Raw genomic sequence first — 19,894 nt, 5'->3', positions numbered from 1 at the left:
GGCGGGTGGGGTCGCGTGGGTGTTGTGTAGGGTCTTTCGGTCTCCCCAAGGTTTTCTGCTAAGGAGGAGGGCCGCTGCAGCGCGGAGCCTGGCAGGTGGGCAGGGAGGCGGGCGAAGAGCGCAGCTGCCCGGCCCAAGCAGGCAGTGGGCGCAGCGACGCCTTGAGAGCCGGGCGGCCCCCACCCCGCCAGGTGCGGCGCCTTCTCCGCCTCCGCGTCCCGCGTTGCTCGGCAACCGGTCTCCCAGGCGACGCGGGACGCTGAGCCCAGGACCAGAACTCGCAGGGCGCGCCAAGACCCCAGGCTCCATGGCGCAGAAACCAATCAGCACGGCAGCGGCGGAGCGCATGAACCTGGTGGCCCAGGACGAGATCTGGTAACGCTGGAGATTCCGTAACCCAGTGGGCACACGGGGCGGCCTCGGTTTCCCACCAAGTCCTGGCGGTGGTCAACCTCTCCGCGCGAGGAGCGTGCGCTGGAGATGGTCAGGGACCTTGTGGAAAGGGGGCAGGGCTGGGGACCAAAGAACCTTTCTTTCTCTTCTCTTGGGCACATCATAAGGCGTGAAAGATTTTGCATCTGGCTTTACAACCCTCTGCGAAGCTTTACTTGTTAAGAGTCGACCGATGTCTGCTTATTTTTAAGATTTACCAAATGTTTTTTAAAAATCGTAAATTTGTTCAGTTCGAATGAGAGCACTTTACATTCTCTCTTGCCCCTCCTGGTTTTTTTTAACAAGAAATGTCAGAGAATAGCTCCATTTTCTCAAAGATGTATGTTCAGCAGGGGTTTGTAGTCGATGTTTTTATTCTATCCCTTTGCTAAATAGCATCCTATCTCTGTGAAGTTTTAACCGATAGGAGAAGTTGCTAATTTAGATGCAAGTAAATACTAGCAACAACAAACTGTCATTGCTTACCTCTTAAACTTCAGTTATTCTATTTGTCAACTCTAGGACTTTTTTACCATTTCCTTGTAAACCCCGCTATAGTCCCTTCATACTTTAAATTAGCTCTGTTTCACTTAATGCATTTATTTCGACAGGAAAGTTTATATCACTCTTAAAAACGAAACGCCAGTAGTATTTGCTATTATTATTTTTTAAATATTTACTTTTATCCGAATACCCGCAATGGGAAGTACTGCCATAGCAGGGTCTGTTTCCACTCTCTAGAATGATCTTTTCTCCTTCCCCACAAGACCAACTCCTACACATCTTTCAAGACCCAAATCAGAGAGCACCCTCTGTTTAAACAGAGCAGTGAAGCCCCTAGACTATTCTGTCCCATGTCCAAAGGGGCTGTCGGCGACTTGAAATGTGACGATTCCAAATTGGAATGAAGAGTAAATGTAAAATACTAGATTTCAAAAGTTTCAGACCCTGAAAAAAGTGATGCCCAAATTAAGTTTACCTGTTTATTTTCACTTTTTGAATGTGGCTGCTGGAAAATTTTCAATTATATATATGGGTCATATTTTGGCTCATGGTTCATCTCTTTCAAAAATAGATTCTGCTTTAGACGCTCTGGGCCCAGGGAAAGAGCTTGGCTGAGGCCTCTGAAACTGGTGAGACATCGGAGGGCGTAGGGTACAGATATGGATTCCAAAATAGGAAAGGCAAGTTGAAAGTCAAAATGAATAAAAGTTTAATGGGTAACATACCCGCTCTTCAGTTGCAAGTCAGCTCAGCTCATAGGTAGTTACGTATAAATTATAGTCAACGTGGCGCAGAAGCAGGGCCAGGATTAGGGTGGGACGAGGGAGGAACCCGGACTGCACTGTCTAAGGGGGGCTGGATCTGGAGGTCATGGGGGTGCTGGCTCTGCCCTTGCAGGAAACTGGGAGGGGGGCACCTCCTTAAATGTTGCACTCCAGGGCCTCGCTCACTCTGCCCTGGTCCTTGATCTGAAAACAAGAGAAGTTTATACGTCCCTGCGCAATGATTGAACCCTCACCCATTCGTGTGGGTCACATGGCCTCCCAGAATAAGGAGTCTAGCACGGAGATGACCCCCCGGGAAGGGTCAGTCCCAAGGGTGCCTGCTCCCCGCTGTACCACCCCAGCATCTCTGGTCCTTGGACACACGTCTCCCTTATATTTGTGGCAGGTCCGCAGCGGCAGGGGCTCCCTCGCCCTTCCTGGCACGGATCATCATTTGGGCCAGACGCACCGAAGAATGTAAAATTCTCCCAGGAGCACATTTTAGGGGTTGCTACTTTAATCCTTTTCAAATGTTGCCCAGCACTTAAAAACGTTCTTTTTCAGGAAATACCGCCTGAAGGCTGAAAACGAAGCACGGCAAAACTGGGCCCAGAACTGGGGATTTTTAACAACCCCCCTCGAGGAGGTACATGTAAATTTTATGAGCCCGGGGGTTCTAGAATCAATCATTTCCAAGAATAAATGGTTATGAAGTGTATAATTTGCAAGAATAAAAATCAAGGAGCGTGTTGTAGGCGAAGACGGCTGACTCTGACACCTGAAGCTTTTGCTTCCATTCACGAATTTATTGAGTACTTATTATGTGCCAGGCGCCTTCTAGAAGCTTCATCCAAATCAGCTCATTTAATCTCTTCGGCGACCCCCGTGGAAGGGGGCAGGGTGCTGTTTGATGCCCATTTGGCAGATGAGGAAGTTGAGCTCAAAGAAGGGCAAAGTCACACAGCTAAGAAAGGGAGGCACCAGGGGAGAAGCTGGTGTGGCCAATTCCAGGGCCTCTCGGCCTCCGGCTCCCCATCTGTGAAAAGGGTGACAGTCCCCACCACCTCACTGAAGGACGGTGGGCTTCAGATGCCATGAGAGGCCAGGTACATACCTGAGGGATTTTTAGGAAAATACCCTTGGTGTTTGCTGCGCCAGGTAGATAAGAGAAGCCAGGCAAAGGACCAGGCATCATTCATGGGGAGAGGTGGGGACACCAGCCAAAGACCCCTGACCCCACTCAGAGGCAGCACCAACAGCCCAGCTGACAGCTACTGGGGCAGAGCTTGGGTGCGTATCGTGATTGGTCAAAGCGGGTTCGGGAATAATCCAGCTGCCTTCATGAAATCTCCTGAGTCTAGCATCATGGCTTCAATATATACAACACCGCACAGGCCCACAAAAGGCCCATGTGGGCTTTCCTGGGGTGGCTGCCAATGGTTTGCAAGCTTCCCAGTTATCTCCAGGACACAAGAGGAGGAAGAAGCATTTTTTTTGGACGCGTGCAGAATGACAAAGAGCCAGATAATTCAAAGCGTTCATGATTCCAGGCAGCCTAAGCCCCATTTGTAATTCACCCCGTCCCCCTAGCTCTGAAATTATGCCATTCTAAATGAGTTTTTTTTTAAAAAAAAATACTTAGAGAGTGATGCAGTTTGAAATTTTATGCATGAGTCCTTATTAATGTAATATGCATAAAAGAGTCTATATTAATATTCTTTATGTGTAATTAAATCAGGTTTTTGAAGAGTTCAGAATGGCTTTAAAACTTAAAAGGGGTAGGGGGCGCTTCTCAGAGTTTGAAGGTTGGCCCTGGAACCTTGCTGTCTGTCATTTTTTTAGTTTGAGTCCATAACCTGTAAAATGTTCTCAGATTACTTGGTGGGAATAGAAATTAGCAGCCTGTGAGTTGCCGGCAGCGGCCGGCTTGGGGCCGAGCTGGCCTGCCAGCAAGTCCCAACGGGATCCTTCTCCCTGGACCTGAGTGCCACCTGCGTTCCTGGGCACCACCTGCGTTACCTGTGCAGTGCATTGTTCTGGGGGGATGAGAAGGGGACACCCCTGAGGGTCTCAGCTTTCGGGGTCCCATCTCTGGGGCTTGTGTTTCAGCTGATCAAGTGTGAAGAAGAGGCCAGCACCCCCAAGCCCAGAATTGAGCTCCCCGAGCGGTTCCGCATCCGGCCAGTGACCCCAGTGGAGAAGTATATCCAGGTTCGCAAAATCGCTTTACATGCTTTTTTTCCTAAATAAGAAATCGGCCCCGCTAGGAGCAGTCTTACTCCAGGTAGCCTAGCCATCCACACAGGTAAGAAGGCAGCGGCACCCGGCCCTCAGGGACATGGGCTTCCAGCCCTTTCCAAGCCCACCAGTGGGAGACACAGCAGGTTACTGATCCCTGCACGTACGTACATATGTGCCAGACCTCTGAGGCCAGAAGGTGTTGGGATTTGAGCCCACTTTGCAGTGGCGCGCAGGGCTGTGGCATGCTGAGAGGGGTCTCCGGTCACTGAGTGAGTGGAGGGGTGCCCAGAGGGACAAGACCTCGGTGGCATTCCCACTGAGACGGGTCGGTTGAGGCCTCTAGAGGTTGCTGAGCTCTGTACGTCCCTGGGTCTCCTCTCATGGGGCTGTCATTTCAGTCATGGGTTCTGCCCTCCGCCCACTACGGAGAAGGCAGGTCTGTGTCCTGATGGGGAGAAGGGACAAAAACTCAGGATGAAGGCAGCCAGGGGTGGGGGCTTCGGCTCTGGATTTTCCTTCCCTGACATGCCCTCAGGGTACGGTGGGGTGGCCTGACTCAGTGGGCCCTCGGTGGGTGCCCTGGGTTAGCTGAATGAGTGAATGAAAGCAGCCCGCTGAGATGTTGAGAGGGTTTCCCCCCTGAGTATATAGCAATAGAGTCTTGCAGATTTTTCTAGAAATACAGCAAAATATCGGTCATAAATTCAAACATCCATGTGTACCCTGACCCCTGGTTACCATCTGGGGGGGTTTCTCCTACAGGGTTCCATCCATCGGCACACCCGCAATGCATGCCAGCTCTTATTATGCTACTGTTGTCCTTTAGCTGCTCTCCATACAGAGGGCTTGGCACGGTCATCTCATGTCCACGACACGCCCGGGAAGCAGATTTAATCACCACCAAACCTCTTTTGCAGATGGGGAAACTGAAGCTGCCAAAGGCCGTGTATCTGATTCTAGAGCCCTGCTCTTAAATACACACAGACACACACACACACACATGCATACATATATACTTAAAAGCCAAACTCCACAGGCTGCTTTGTAACCTGCTCTTCTCGCTCAGCAGGATATCCTCTGTGTCTTTCCGGGCGGCGCATCGCAGCACTCCCCATCATTTTCGTATTAATGGCTGCGTCTTTGTCCGTCATCTGGACCAACCCGAACTTACCCAGCCCTGCCCCTCACCCTGGATGTCCAGGTGGTTCCCAGTTTGGAACTTGAGGTGTTGTTGTAAGGAACACCCCGTGGACGTGGTGCTTTGCTCCCGATCAGGGAGGTTCTTGGGACAGGCGCCCAGAAATGCGCTGCAGGCTCTAATGAAGCACGCCCGTGGGGAGCTCCGTCTGCTCGCACCAACCTGAGGGCTGACCAGTGGACAGAGCGGCTCTGATTTTTCTCCAGGGCTGGGCTTCGATTCGGCCCCCTCCCTCCCCTCCCTCTACCCCTGAAAGGGACACAGTGGTGAGGGGTCCTGCTGTCCCTCCTGACCCCAGGCAGTCCCCACAAGGCCCTGCTGGAGCTGGACTCCTCCCTCTGCCGTCTTGATGAGGGACCCCAGCGCCTGCTCAAGGGGGTGGCCGCTGTGATCAGAGTCATAGCGTCTTCAAAGGAAGTGTGTCCCCTTCTGGAGGGAGAAGAGAGGAACCGTCCTGTGGCCAGAGCGAAAGAGAACAGGATTTCCTCCTACACGAGGCTCTGCTTAGGGAAGGGGGGGGCGGGGGGAAGGTACCAGAATCACGATCCCAGAAAGAGAGGCACTGCCTACTTCCCTCGGAACTGCCTTCCTGTGGAAGAAATGCTTCCCTTCTCCCTCCTGTCCTAGCCCCTCTCTAGGTGGACAGAGCTTTTAAAAACACATTTATGGAGTTCCCGCTGTGGCTCAGTGGGATAAGGACCTGACGCAGGTTCAAACCCTGGCCTCGCTCCGTGGCTCAAGGATCCAGTGTTGGCGCAAGCTGCGGTGCAGGTCGCAGCTGCAGTTCAGATTCATCCCCCAGCCTGGAAACGTCCATCGCCACAGGCGCAGCTGTAAAAAGAAAAACATATATGTATTCATGGTTTAAGGGGTAACCTATACCCAAAGTGCGCGCTGCGAAAAGCCTCCTCCCTCCCCCGCCTCCTGCGAGCTGTGTCCCCCGCGTCTGCGCCCTTCCACGGGCGCCATGTGCATATCCCAATGCATGTGTGGGTCTCCAGCCTATTTCCTTAGTTCACTATGTTTTATGTTGTTTATGCCTCCTGCTTCTCTGAGCAGTTTATCTTCAACGCTACTCTACCTCGGAACACTCAGAGCTGCCTCCTTCTCTCAAACTGCCGCGCAGGGTCCCTGGGGCTGAAGGAGGCTCCTGGATGGCACGTAGGCTGAGTCCTGTCATTGGCTCTTACAAACAGGGCTGCAGTCGGCGCCCCACACGAACGTCGGTGTGTATGTGGCAGGCGTTAGGCTGTCTTAGGGTCCATGCCCGGAGATGCCCTGTCCGGTCAAAGAGCACTGGCCCTTTGCTCTTGCACGGATAACGGCAACGTTGCCATTCACAGGGAGGGAGCAGCAGCCTCTCCCTTAAGGCCCTGGTTTACGGTGGTGTTTTTATCTCTTTGCCAATCCGGTGGGTGAAGGGCGACATCCCAGAGTGGTTTCTGACTGCGTTTCTCTTACAAGTTGTGGCTGGACGGGCGAGCTAGTCTGCAGGTTCCCGAGAGCCATCTGGACCAGCATTGCGAGAACCTGCTGGAAGAAACTCTGGCCTTGCTGGTCTTTATTCAGGACCCTCCCTGCATGTGGCCTCTCGGGAGAGTCATTTTAATACTTCATCAAGAACATATATTAAGGGGCTTCCTCCACCGGTGGCCGCCGGCCCACCAGGACTGTCGCCTCCTGCTACCGTCTTGCTCGACGATCCTTTGGCTGAGCGTGAACCCATAACCCCAAGCATGTTAAACCTCTTCCTCTCAGTCCTTCTGTTGGAACAAATATTCCCCGCTGCTGCCTGGGTTCCAGGCGCCCCATATGAGCAGAACAGAAGATCATTCCAAACGGAGGGCCACCTGCCGAAACAGGCCCCCTCGTTTTCCAAACATTTTCCACATTTCAAGAATTAACAAATTGTTGTTTCCAGATTGGGTTTTTCCCTTGTTTCCCTGTTTCCCTTTTGGGTTTTTTGTTGTCTTTTTTTGTCTTGGGCCGCTCCCACGGCATGTGGAGGTTCCCAGGCTAGGGATCTGATCAGAGCTATAGCCGCTGGCCCACGCCAGACCCACAGCAACGCCAGGTCTGAGCCACGTTGGCAACCTACACCACGGCTGATGGCAACGCCAGATCCTTGACCCGAGGCCAGGGATCGAACCCACAACCTCATGGTTCCTAGTCAGATTCGTTAACCACTGAGCCACAACGGAAACTCCTCCCTTTTGTTTTTTCGTTCACTTCAATTGCTTTTCATTCTTGTGGTGTCTGTGGTTTGGGTTGCATGTGCGTACATGTGTGTGTGTGCTCGCATGTGTGTGTTTGCACACGTGTCAGAAAGCCTTCTAATGAAAACTGGAAGGTCTGTATCTGCCAGGATGCCATGTGAGGATATTACTGTATATTTTATAAAGGGCATTGTGTATTTGATATTCGATATTTCTACCTCTTATTTTTTCCCTATTTGCTTTTTTACCAAGTGGAAATTATTTTACTAGAGGTCATGAATTAAATGCACAAAGCACTACGAGATTCAGAAACCTGTTAGGTGATCATTACTTTCAAGGAAAACATGAGTCTCTGAGCCCACTGATAGGACCATGTCTACGTTCAGTGCACCTTCCTAGAGACACTGGCTCTTCCTTCTGTCTCTTCTTCCTATTTTTTCCTTGCAGTTTTATTGAGATATAATTGACATGCAGTGCCGGAGAAGTATAAGGTACATGGCTCGCGCATTGACTTACACACATCATGAAATGATTCTAACAATAAGCTTAGTGGCCATCTGTCCTTTCATAGAGATGGAAGATTTAAGCAATAGAAAAAAAAAAATTTTGTTCCTTAGGATGCGTACTCTTCGGTTTGCTGTTAACCTCTTTCCTCCGTAACATGCAGCAGGTGTTCCTTAGTTTTATCCCGTTGCACATGGCATCCCCGGTCCTCGTCATGAGAAGTTTGTACCTTCTGACCGCCTCCATCCACCCCCTGTCCCCACACCTGCCTCTGGTAACTGCAGGGTTGATCATTTTCCTGCGAGTTTGTTCTGAAGCATAATTAACACTATAGGTGTTTAGCTCTTGTCATACAACAGAGGGATTCAATATTTCTAAACATGTCAAAGCAATCCGAGTCTAGTTACGATCTGTCACCCTACGGAGATGTCGCATAATTACTGCCTGTGGTCCCCACGCGGTACGTTTCTTACCTGTGACTCATTTTGCAAATGGAAGTTTGCACGTCTTACCTCCCTCACCTATTTCTCTGCTCCTCTGCCCTCCCTCTGGCCATGACCTGTTTGCTCTCAATTTCTATGACTGTCTCTGCTTCTGGTTGTCCACTCGTTTTGTTGTGTGGGTCCCCCGTTTAAGTGAATTCGGGCAGTATTTGTCTTCGGCTGACTTGTTTCACTCAGCGTGCGTAGCACCGCCCTGGCCCATCTCTGTTGGCACAAGAGGGAAGGTTTTCTGAGCTCTGACAGCTGAGTCATATCCGTGTGTGTATGCACCACGTCTTCTTTCTCCGCTCCTCTGTCGATGGACACGTAGGCTGTTTCCATGTCTCGGCGACTGTAAACAGTCCTGCAATGAACAGACAGATGCTTGCTATCTTTTTGAATTAGTGTTTGTATTTATTTCAGACAAGTGGAATACCCAGAATGGAGTTGCTGGGTCACGTGGTAGTTCTACTTGTTTCGAGGAACCTCCATACTGTTTTCCGCAGTGGCTGCACCAATGTCCATCCCTACCAGCCAAGGGGTCCCTGCACTCGAGTCCTGCTTGGTATGTGTTGTCTTTTTGACAGCAGCCCTCCTGGCAGGTGTGAGGGGACACCCTATGGTGGTTGGTTTGCCTTTCCTTGAGGACTAGTGACACTGACTATTTTTCATGTGACTATTCACCACCTGTATGCCTTCTTGGGGAAAATGTCCGTTTGGGTCTTCTGCCTATTTTTTTAAACAGGTTGTTTGGGTTTTTTCGATGCTGAGTTGTGTGGTTTCTTTGCCTATTTTGGATATTAACCCTTCGCTGGGGACATTGTTTGCAAATATCTTCCCCCATTCAGTAGGTGGCCTTTTCGGTTGGTTGATAAGTTCCTTCCCTGTGCAAAGAAGCTTTTTTACCCGATGGAGTCCCATGTGTTTATTTATGCTTTTGCTTCCCTTCCCTGAGGAGGCATATCCCCAAAAATCTTGCTAGGACCAATGTCAAAGAGTTACTGCCTATGTTTTCTTCCAGAAGTTCTGTGGTTTCAGCTCTTACATCTGAGTTGAGTTTTATTCGTGGTGGGATGTAGTCCAGTTTGATTCTTTTGCCCAGAGCTGTCCAGTTTTCCCAGCACCATCCTGGAAGAGGCTGTCCTTCTCCCACTATATAGTCTTGCCTCCTTTGTCGTGGATTAATTGCCCACAGACATGTGGGTTCGTTTCTGGGCTCTCGCTCCTGTTCCCTGGATCCGTAGTTCTGTGCCAGTTCCACGGTTGCTCCTGGCTTCTCCACTCCCGGCCTCCCATGCGGATCCTGATGCCTCTGTGGACACACGTCTCGTTGTGTGGCCCAAGATGATTAACCCCCTGCCTTTCCTTTCCAGGTGCTTCCATCCCCCCCAGTCCCAAAGACGACCCAGGGCTTCATCGGCTGGAGGTCTGGGGTGCCAGGCCTGAACAAGTGTCTGGAGCATGACTATGAGATCAGGAGCTGCAAAGGGGCGTATGCCAAGGAGCTAAACTGGCCCAAGCAGGGCATACACTGATCCAGACAGAGACGCAGCCCTGGGCAAAGAAAGGGTGGACCACCAAGCCCTGGAGCCCAGCCCAGGGAAAGAGGAGGCCCCCAGCCTCCCCGTGAAGACAGAGCCCCCTCCACATTTGCTCATAGGATGTTGCTGCAAAGAACACAAAACAGCCCCTAGATGCTCTTAATTCATCGATGCCTCCCTTCCAGAATATGCTTGTAACACATTCACTCTTGGCTAATTCAATGGAAAAGGCAATACGGATTCTCTGAAATTTTTTTACGACTTTGGGAATGCCTAGGTATAGCTTTATATATTTAAAACCAATAAAGCATGATCTCATTTTTAAATATTTGTCTAAATCATTCCATGTCACTTTCAACCCCACCTCTCACCAGCCTGGTTTATAATGAAATTGTCGGCCAGATGTTTCTGGACCCAAATACCCCTGGGCCTTCTTTTCAGGAGACATTAAGCACTTTAGGGACCCCCAGACACGCCTGTCCCAGGATATTCGCAGTATGGCAACAGCTTTAAAGCAGAAATGAGCCTAAGATTCACCCCCGGGCACCGTTTTCCCAGGTGCGCCCCAGAAAACCTCCCACGCAGCCCACCCCCCGCCCACGCAGACGGCAGCCGAGCTGGCCACCGAGGCCACGTCCTCCCCCTGTGGACATCTGATGTCACCTGCTTGGGCAACGTTCTCTTGCTGGTCCCTGCCCGTTGCCGAGGCTTCACTTCAGTGCCTGCACACACGGTGGGGGTGGAGAGTGGGGCATCCAGTTGGCGAGAGAGGCCAGGAAGGAGCAGCCAGCCCACCCGCAGGCCCACCAACTGGACCCCAAGGAGAATGAGAGCCAAGAGTTTGTAGGTGGCCTGTGAAAGCTGGTGCGTATGCTCTGTTTCTGAGAAGCAGGCATGGTGCCTCCATCAGACCTGGAGGAGTTTGGGGGTGGGGGGGGCTGCCAGGTACCTGCCTTCCAGAGTCACGTCCCTGACTTTCATCATTTGGCCAAGTGTCACTGTTCACAGGATGGGCCCCTCGCGGGTTTGCTTGACGAAGGGGGTCTCAGGGGGCTTGTGTTGGGTGGGACCCACCTACAGGCTCAGCCATCCAAACCGCTCCTGCTCACCTTGCCGTCTCAGTGTGGGGGGATGTGCTTCACCAATCCAAGAACCCCTCATCCAAAACCTTCCCCTGACCCTGAACGCGGGCCTCCTCTAGCACGCTTCTAAAGGGACCCCATGACTTTGGGGGTACCAAATGCCTGGAAGACAGAGTTCCGACTGGGTCTGAATCTGCAGGTTCTGGGCTCAGTGTCCGTATCCCAGAGCCCCGGGCGGAGCACTGCTCTTATGCAGGCACGTGCTTCTCTATCAAGTCTGCAGAATGTGGTTTGAGTGACTGGTCTTCTGAGGGGGTGGGAGACGTTGAGGGGCGCTGATGCAGACCCTTCAGAGCCAGCCGGGCGGGCACTGAGAGCAGTCACAGAGCAAGCCTCCTCCCAGCGACATCATTGGATCTGCTCCAACCCAGAGCGGGAAACTCAGCTGCTCACGGGCTGCCCAGCCTGGAAGAGCCAGAGCACGGGAAAAACCATCCTTCAGGAAGCCTTGTCATTCCCTCTGAGTGCAGTGCCCGCCCTCACGCCCTGCCACTCGGACCACACGGGCCACAGCCCCCAGGACCTCCCACGGCCATCACGGCTGACCTCCCACCTGCACCTGCAGACCACAGGCTTAAAGGAGAAATCTCGAAACTCTTGAGGCCCTGAGAAAAGAGGGCCAGGTTTTTATGGGTCGAACTGTGTCTCCCCCTCCCCCCCAAAAGGTATGTCCAAGTCCTAATTGCCAGTACATGTGAAGGTGGCCTGATTTCGAAACAGGGTCACTGCAGAGGGAATTAGTGAACATAAGGTCAGAGTGGAAGAGGAGACACGAGGAGGAGACGCTGGGTAAGGACACAGACCCACGTGGGAGACGCCAGGTCGTGGCCAGATCGTGGCGGAGGCAGAAGTTAGAGCGATGCGCCTTCAGCCCGGAAGCCAGCCATCGCCAGCGAACCATCAGAAGCCAGGAGGCAGTGAGGAAGGATCCCGCCCTGCGGCTGCAGAGGGAGCAGGACCCTGCCGACCCCGTGACTGGGGGCTGCCAGACTCCGGGGCTGGGAGAGGACCAACCTCTGTTGCTGAAGCCGCCCAGCGTGTGGGTCTTGGCGGCCCAGGAGAGGAGGATGGGATTGAAGACGTTTTGCTGCCCCCTCCCCAGCCCCGCGGCCCAGACCCCTCCCTCCTCTGAGCACGTGTCTCTCGTTGTCTTGACTCAGGCCCTGTCCGCCTCAGACCAGGTCACGTGGCTTGTTCAGCTGCAGAGATGTTTCTCATCCCCCAGATGTTCCGCCTGATGCAGACTAAACAATGAGATGCTTGGCCAAGCCCGTCTCTTTTAAATCCTGATGTTTTGGTGTTTCGGTCATCGCTGCAGGCAAGGCATCCACCCTTGAAGAAACCCACGTCCCTTCCCGTGATCAGACGCTGCCGCCATGGTTGGGCAGAGGAGCCAGAACCTTCTGTCTCCCAGGCCTCGCCTTTAGCCCACCAGGGTCACGATTCCCTCCGACTGCCGCGCACAGAGGCAGCGTGCACCTGTGGCCGGGACACAGTGCCAGTGCCAGATGGTGCTTAATATCCTAATTCCTGCTCATAAGGTGTATCTGAGAACATTTTCCACAACAGTTTGGTGACAAAAGAGTCCAGCAAAAAAGATGGGCTCCCTTGACGTGTCTGGCCCTCAAGCCTGGTCAGGAATTTAGCATGGCTGGTTTGACTCTTGTGAAACTTGCTAGGGAGTTGACCTTAATTCTGATCTTAACTGGCTGGTCTGGGTCGACCAGCAGCCCGGCTGTAGGGAGGCTGGCCAGCAGATACCATCCATGGAAATGGCCAGGAGGAGCAGAGCAGGTGAACAGCTGAATCTTCAGAAAGACCAGACGTCCGAGTTGGAAACGTCCCAACAGGTTGCGGGTTCGATCCCCGGCCTTGCTCAGTGGGTTAAGGATCTGGCCTTGCTGTGAGCTGTGGTGTAGGTCGCAGATGCAGCTCGGACCTGGCATGGCTGTGGCTGTGGTGTAGGCTGGCAGCTGTATCTCTGATTCGACCCCTAGCCTGGGAACCTCCATAAGCCACCGGTGCAGCCCTAAAAAGACAAAAGACCAAAAAAAAAAAAAAAAAAGGAGCCCAGAATCATTGTGGACTGTATACTTGTTGTGGGTCATTGTGGTACCAAGAGGCTACCAGCTGCTTGTCTGTGTTCAGTGTTAGGAGAGGCTCGTGGGGTTAATGGTCTGTGTTGTGCGTGGGTGGGTCACAATTCTGATTGGATGAAATGCGAACAAGGACTCCTGGGTAAGCCACAGCCCTGGGATCAGAGGCATCAGGGAGAGCGGCTTGCTTGTCCCCCCAGGGAAATTAGGCCGGAGCATAAGCAACTGTTGTCTGAGTGTGTGCGTGGGTGTGACTGACGGATTTACTGTGCAGGCAGCTCCCTTTTATTTAGGAAACACATCTTGTTTCTAGGCGGCTCCTCTAACATTCCCGTGAGGATACACATGGCAGGTTGAGCCAGGCCCACGTGCGCCACAGGGCAGGTGCAGAGCTGTGCACAGAACCAGCCCTGGAGCCAGAGGCCACAGAAGGGCTGCATGGCCAGGGCTGAGCCAGGCTGGTGCCCCCTATAGGCTAATGAAAGCTGGACTGCCCCTGGGCAGGGGCTGAAACCATCGCTAAGGTTATGGGGTTTACTGGGTCTCTACTAAGTGCCTGTGTTCTAGTCGGACCCCACTTTTGATGTTTGACTGCCGACAATTTTTAAGCCTTCTCCTCTCTGCCCACCTCCGGGCGTACTGGTAAGAAAGCCACGGGGCATGCTCCTTTGGCACCAGAGAGACATCCAAGGGGTGCATGGGAAGCCTCGCCCCACCCCGCCCCCCGGCCACCATCCAAACCCCAAGCCAGTCTGCTTCCCCAGAGTTCTCAAGCCATTTTAAGACCAGCTTGGGGATCCTGCCCTGTCCTCCCAGGAACCCTCAGGATATAGGTGATAAATTTGTTCCTACCGTCTCTCCATCGGACCACATTTGGCCTGGGGGGTCTGTCCCGTCTTTGCAGGTTGATGGGCTGACGACAGCTGTCAGGTTCATGCTAAACTCCTTACCTTCATAGCAACCGTGCAAACTCAATCTTGTTACACCCTGAAGCAGGTGGAGGAAGAGAAGCTACATGCAGTGAAGTGACTTGTCCAAGGCCAGGTGGCAGGAGAGCCAGATCTCAAATGCTGCTCTGTGTGACTCCAGTGATGCCACAAAACCCCTCTGAGAACAGTCCACATGCCAGACTTCCGCAGCTGTCCCCTCTGCCAGGGCAGGGATCCCCAAGTCCCTTCCTGTCCCCAGGGTGCCACACCCTCATACCCCGAACCTGTGGTTCTGAGGAGACGTCACTGCCATAAGGGGGTCGCAGGGCATGGCCCCTTCGTCCTTGCGTTGGCAAGGTTATCGGGAGTATCCAAGTGGACCCAGTGTAGTCACGTGAGCCTCTACATATGGAGGCAGCGGGGTCGGCAGGAGACGTGGAGCAAGAGAAAAAATCGACATGTCATCAATGCTGTGAAGGTGAGGAGGCCGCATGAGAAGGCAGGTGGCAGCCTCGGGAAGCTGGACAACAACCGGGAAGAAAACAGGCCACACCGAACTAGGTTCTGCCAAGAGCCAGAATGAGCCTAGGAGAGGATGAGCCCAGGGAAACTCCAGCTAAGGGCTCAGGCCAGCCTCCAGAGACCCTGGGCAGAGAGCACCAGAGCCTGTCTGGACTTATGACCCACGGGGAAGGGACCTTGTTTTAAACCCCTAAAATTGTGGTATCAATCACAGCAGCAATAAAAAACAAAAGCTGGAGTTTCCAACTAGCATCCATGAGGACACAGGTTTGATCCCTGGCGCCGTTCAGTGGGTTAAGGATCCGGTGTTGTGGTGAGCTGTGCTGTTGGTCACAGACAGAGCTCGGACCCAGGATTGCTGTGGTTGTGGTGCAGGCTGGCACCTACAGCTCTGATTCAGCCCTTAGCCTGGGAACTTCCATGTGCCACTGGTGCGGCCCTAAAAAAAAGGAAAAAAAAAAAAAGCCCCCAGAAGCTAATACACCATGTCGCCAAGAATGCCAGTCCCTGAGTCTCTTCCATGCTCTTTCTCGGGGCTGTGTTCGCAGCAAGTAACCGCCAGGACGAGGAGCAGGCCGCTTACCTCCGGCTCCGAACAGGCCTGGTCCCCGGCTCAGGGCTCCTCAGCTGGGACACAAACCTACCCTGTTGCCCCCGTGGAACCTGAAGGCAGAAGCACGGGATGCTGACGTCCATGCAACCTGTTGTACAGCGAGTACTGAGTCTTTGATCTCTGACCCAGGGGTCTGTGTCTCCTGCCAGCATTCACGGAGCAGCACCTGCTTAGCTTATGAATGAAGTCCGATCAAACCCAGACCTGACCACACGTCCGTCCCCTTTTCACTATTAAACTCCCACCCAGCAGCCCTGCCTGCAAGCAGCCCTTTCTGCCCCCTCACCGCTTCCATGCAATCAGGGCCACACACCCTCTCTCACGGCAGCTCATCATCCAACGAGCCTGCCTTTATTTGAATAATGTATCTTTTAAAACTGCAACTTTTATTGGAGTTCCCCTTGTGGCTCAGCAGGTTGAGGACAGGACACTGTCTCTGTGAGGAGGCAGGTTCGATCCCTGGCCTCGCTCAGTGGGTTAAGGAGCCGGTGTTGCTGTGAGCTGCGGTGTAGGTCACAGATGCAGTGCGGATCTGGCATTGCTGGGCCTGTGGCGTTGGCCGGCACTCCAATTTGACCCCCTAGCCTGGCCTGGACACTTCCATATGCTTCAGGTTCGGCTGTAAAAAGAAAAAAATAATAAATAAAAAATATCCCTTTTATTTTCTCTTGCTTGCTTGTTTCTTATCTTTTTTATTAACCTTCGGGGTTTTTTTTCACTTTTTAAGTTTTATTGAAGTACATTTGATTTACAATATTGAGATTGAGAAGTATTTTTATTAATATTTTTCTCCCCGAGTAGCCTGATGTTCCCGGTAGGCCAGGGATCCGGTCCCTCTTTCCTCACCATTACTCACAGTATCTAGAACAATACCCAGCAAATGACAGGTGCTTCATATTTGCTGAAAGGGGGGAGATACTGCTGGTGATGGAACCACAACTTTTCAGCCCTTGAAAGACTCACCGTTCCATCACTTCTCCATGACTCAGAATGCTAATAAAATCACAGGCACCTCAAAGGCTCCAATGCAATACTTCCCTAAAAACAGGTGTGAAAGTCAAACGTTTAAAATCTTAGCAGTCGTGGAGTTTCCGTCGTTGCGCAGTGGTTAACGAATCCGACTAGGAACCATGAGGTTGTGGGTTCGATCCCTGGCCTTGCTCGGTGGGTTAAGGATCTGGCGTTGCTATGAGCTGTGGTGTAGGTCGCAGGTGCGCCTCACATCCTGCGTTGCTGTGGCTCTGGCGTAGGCTGGTGACTACAGCTCGGATTCGACCCCTAGCCTGGGAACCTCCATATGCCACGGGAGCGGCTCAAGAAAAGGCAAAAAGACAAAATTAATTAACTAATTAAATAAAGTCTTAGCGGTCACTTTACACACCATGCGGAAAGCTGTCCTCATCAAAGAGGGAAAACATTTTTACAAAAGGTCCCTGTTCACCTTCACCTCTTCGATGTGCCATTGAATGCCATATTTCAAATTCAATACCAGCTATTTAGTGTGTGGGTTTATTTTCTTTATTCAAGACTAAACAGAAAACCATCAGATTTGCCTCCCAGGACCTGAGTGCCCACGTGGGCCACGGATGTGCCCCGTTGTCGGAGGTCACCTTGCGGGGCTTGATGTAAACTTGACCGGCGGCAGAGGGGCTCTGATTAAGCATTTCTGGCTGTGTCTGGGCCGGTGCTTCTGGATGGGATTAGCGTTTGGATCAGCAGACTCGGTAAAGCAGGTCCCTCTCTCCAAGGGCAGGCGGGTGTCCTCCAACCCATGCAAGAGCCTGAATAGAATAGAAAACAGAGGGAGAGGAATGCGTGCCTTTTAATTCCTGCCTCGCTGCTTAACCTGGGGCAGTTTGTCTCATGTTCTCCTGCCCCTGGACGGGGCTTTATACCATCTGCTAAACTCAAAGGGGAACTGCAGTACCAGCCCCCCTGGGTCTCCAGCTTGCAGGCGGCCGATCATAGGACGTCTCGGCCTCCGTTGCTGTGTGAGCCAATTCCCACAATAAATCAGTAGATGATAGACAGGTAAGTAGGTGGGTAGATAGATAGGGGATGGATAACAGGACGGCAGGTAGGTCTGTCAACTGAACAAAATACACCAGGGGAGAGTTCTGAGTTAAGTCTCACTGGGAGCAAAACGAGGGTCTAGCCTGGGAGGCGGCCTTCCGAGAGCTCTGAGGAACCGTGTCGATGGGCCCAGGGGAGGGGGTCAGTTCAGAGGTGATTCTGGCGAAGGGGGAGGTTCATGCAGCCAAGCGCCCGTCCTGCAGAAGCTCATTGCAAGGAACAGACATCAGCATGAAGGATTTTAGTGAACTCCGAGATATGAGGAGCTGCGAGAATTGGGCTCTTAAAATCTTCTCCTGAAAATATCTAACTGTCAGAAGAGCTGCTGTGCCAGTTTTCCCAGCTCACAGAGGGCCCCACTCTGGCTCTCCACCCTGGACGCCTTCGGGGGGTGTTGAAGGGCAGCAGGCGCAGCAGCGCATGATTTAATCCTTGTGGAGGCAGATGGTACGTGCCAGCCTCCAACTGGTAGGTAGGTAGATAGATGATTGATAGGTAGATAGATAGGTACAGATGATTGACTGATAGACAGACAGACAGACAGACAGACAGACAAATAGATAGACAGACAGACAGACTAGATCAATCAATCCGTCTGTTTCTCTGGAAACAGAGAACTAACTGATACGATACCCATCGCAGGTGCAGTGGGTATCGTATCATTGCTGTGGGAGAACTTGACCTCTCATCTCCGGTTTCAGCAAGTTCCTATTTCCCCACTCATTTTTGTAAGATAATTAGACCAGAACATAGGAGCCTCTCCAAACTCTTGCACCACAAAAAGCCAAGGGAGCTGCCAAACTGCTGCTGGGGCCTGTCCTCACCTTGGGTGTGCAGATGGCACCACGAGCGGGCAGTTCCAGTCCCCCCACCGACTGATACAGCCAGGGTTACCCTCCAACACCCAAGAAAAGCACCAAGCGGACCCCATCATAATTTCTTTGAACAATGACTCTCTTGCACTTTTGTTTTCTTACTTTCCGCAGAGACGTGAGTGTCGAAAAAGAGTTAAGATTCCACTTCACCAGGCAGAACACAGCATCCTGAGCACAGCAATCGACTGGCGACTGCCGTGCAAAGTCAGTCTGCTTCCTCTCTATTTAAAAAAAAAATGGCTTGGAGCAAAAGTGACATAAAAAGGACTGGAGTGTGCTAGGACGTGCTGCAGCGGGGGAGAACTTCAGAAATATGCTCATGGAAAGAAGGGAGACACGGAAGGTCACACACTGTATTGGCCACTGTTTGTACGACGTGTCCGGATTAGCAAAGTCCCCAGAGGCGAAGCAGCACCCAGGGGGTCAAAGGAAGGGGGTGTGGGGATCGCCTGATGAAGGGCTCAGGGTTTCCTTTGGGGGCGACAAAGGTGTCTTGGAACTAGATTGAGGTCATGGTTGCATGACACCGTGGATGTTCAAATTAACACCGAACTGTACACTTTAAAATACTTCTTTTTTTGGGGGGGTGGGGTTTCCATTGGGGTTCAGTGCTAATGAATACGACTAGTATCCATGAAGATGCAGGTTCGATCCCTGGCCTCACTCAGTGAGTTAAGGATCCTGCATTGCCATGAGCTGCGGTGTGTTTCACAGATGCAGCCTGGATCTGGCATTGCTGTGGCTGTGGTGCAGGCCAGCACCTGCAGCTCTGATTCAACCCCTAGCCTGGAAACCTCCATAGGCTGCAAGTGCAGGCCTCAAAAGCAAAAAAATAAAAAATAAAATGCTTCTTTTTGTGTAAGTAAACTTCAGCTCAATTTGTTTTTAATGACAAGAAGTTTAAGCTGTTGATTCTGCATGGAGTGCATGAAATTTTTCTTCCATAGTTTTTTCTACATCTGCCATAGCGATGGAACCATGTATTACCCACGGAGGAGGGCAAGTTAAACTTAAGTTAATCTGTCAGCCCTGAGCCACCAGTTTGCCGCGTGGAATCTCAGTCACTCACGGTGGCATCTGGTCCCCGCCTCTCAGCCATCACCACCCATGGACCTGCTTAGCGGCATCTTTCCTGGCCTCAGAGGAACTGTTGTGGTGGGATCGGATCGGAGATAAAAAATACGTCTGCAGGATGTTTGGCCAAAGAAGCCAGACACAAAAGAGAACGTGCTGTATGATTCCATTTATATAAAGTGCAAAAACAGACACTCCGGATGGAAGCCCAGAGAAGTCAGCACAGGGGGCGGGGGTGGGGGGGAATCCTTGCTGGGGGAGGGGGGTCGCTGGTCACGTTCCAGGTCTGAATCTGGATGCTGGTGACACAGGCGTGTTCCCTGGGTGAAGACACATCCAGCTCAACCTTTCTGATGTACGCGTGTTCCTGTATGAGGTGAGACTCCAGCGTGAGAAAAGTTTACAGATAAATGGTAGAAGCATGAGGCCATCAGATACATTTAATTTCCTGCCAAACCTTTGCAACGCGGGCCCAGGGCTTGGCTTCAGGGAGCGAGACTCCAGGCGGGTGAGTCTGGGGCTCCAGCTCTCCACCCCCCGAGGTGTCAGATGTTATTTAGGGAGGTCAGGGCACAGGGGTGGATTGCTAATGCCGGCACAACTTCTTTCTTGTGCAAACAGGTTCTCCTCTGGAGACCAGGAGGGGAGGACCCGCTTTCGCTTTCGCCCAGCCCAGCACAGGAGGCAG

At 52.2% G+C, this 19,894-nt stretch overlaps 1 protein-coding gene across 1 annotated transcript; it reads left to right on the top strand.

The window, feature by feature from the left end:
• The first annotated feature begins 222 nt into the window (after window positions 1-222).
• On the top strand, window positions 223-10,208 carry C3H20orf85 (chromosome 3 C20orf85 homolog). The gene is made up of 4 exons (XM_047770789.1): window positions 223-375; window positions 2,265-2,346; window positions 3,810-3,911; window positions 9,715-10,208. The coding sequence occupies exons 1-4, from the start codon at window positions 308-310 to the stop codon at window positions 9,874-9,876; spliced, it is 414 nt and encodes a 137-aa protein (XP_047626745.1). The 5' UTR covers window positions 223-307; the 3' UTR covers window positions 9,877-10,208.
• Window positions 10,209-19,894: the final 9,686 nt, after the last annotated feature.

Source organism: Phacochoerus africanus, chromosome 3, assembly GCF_016906955.1.
Source record: "Phacochoerus africanus isolate WHEZ1 chromosome 3, ROS_Pafr_v1, whole genome shotgun sequence".
Lineage (NCBI taxonomy): Eukaryota > Metazoa > Chordata > Mammalia > Artiodactyla > Suidae > Phacochoerus > Phacochoerus africanus.
The sequence above is the reverse complement of the archived record's forward strand: the minus strand, read 5'-3'. Positions and strand labels throughout refer to the sequence as shown.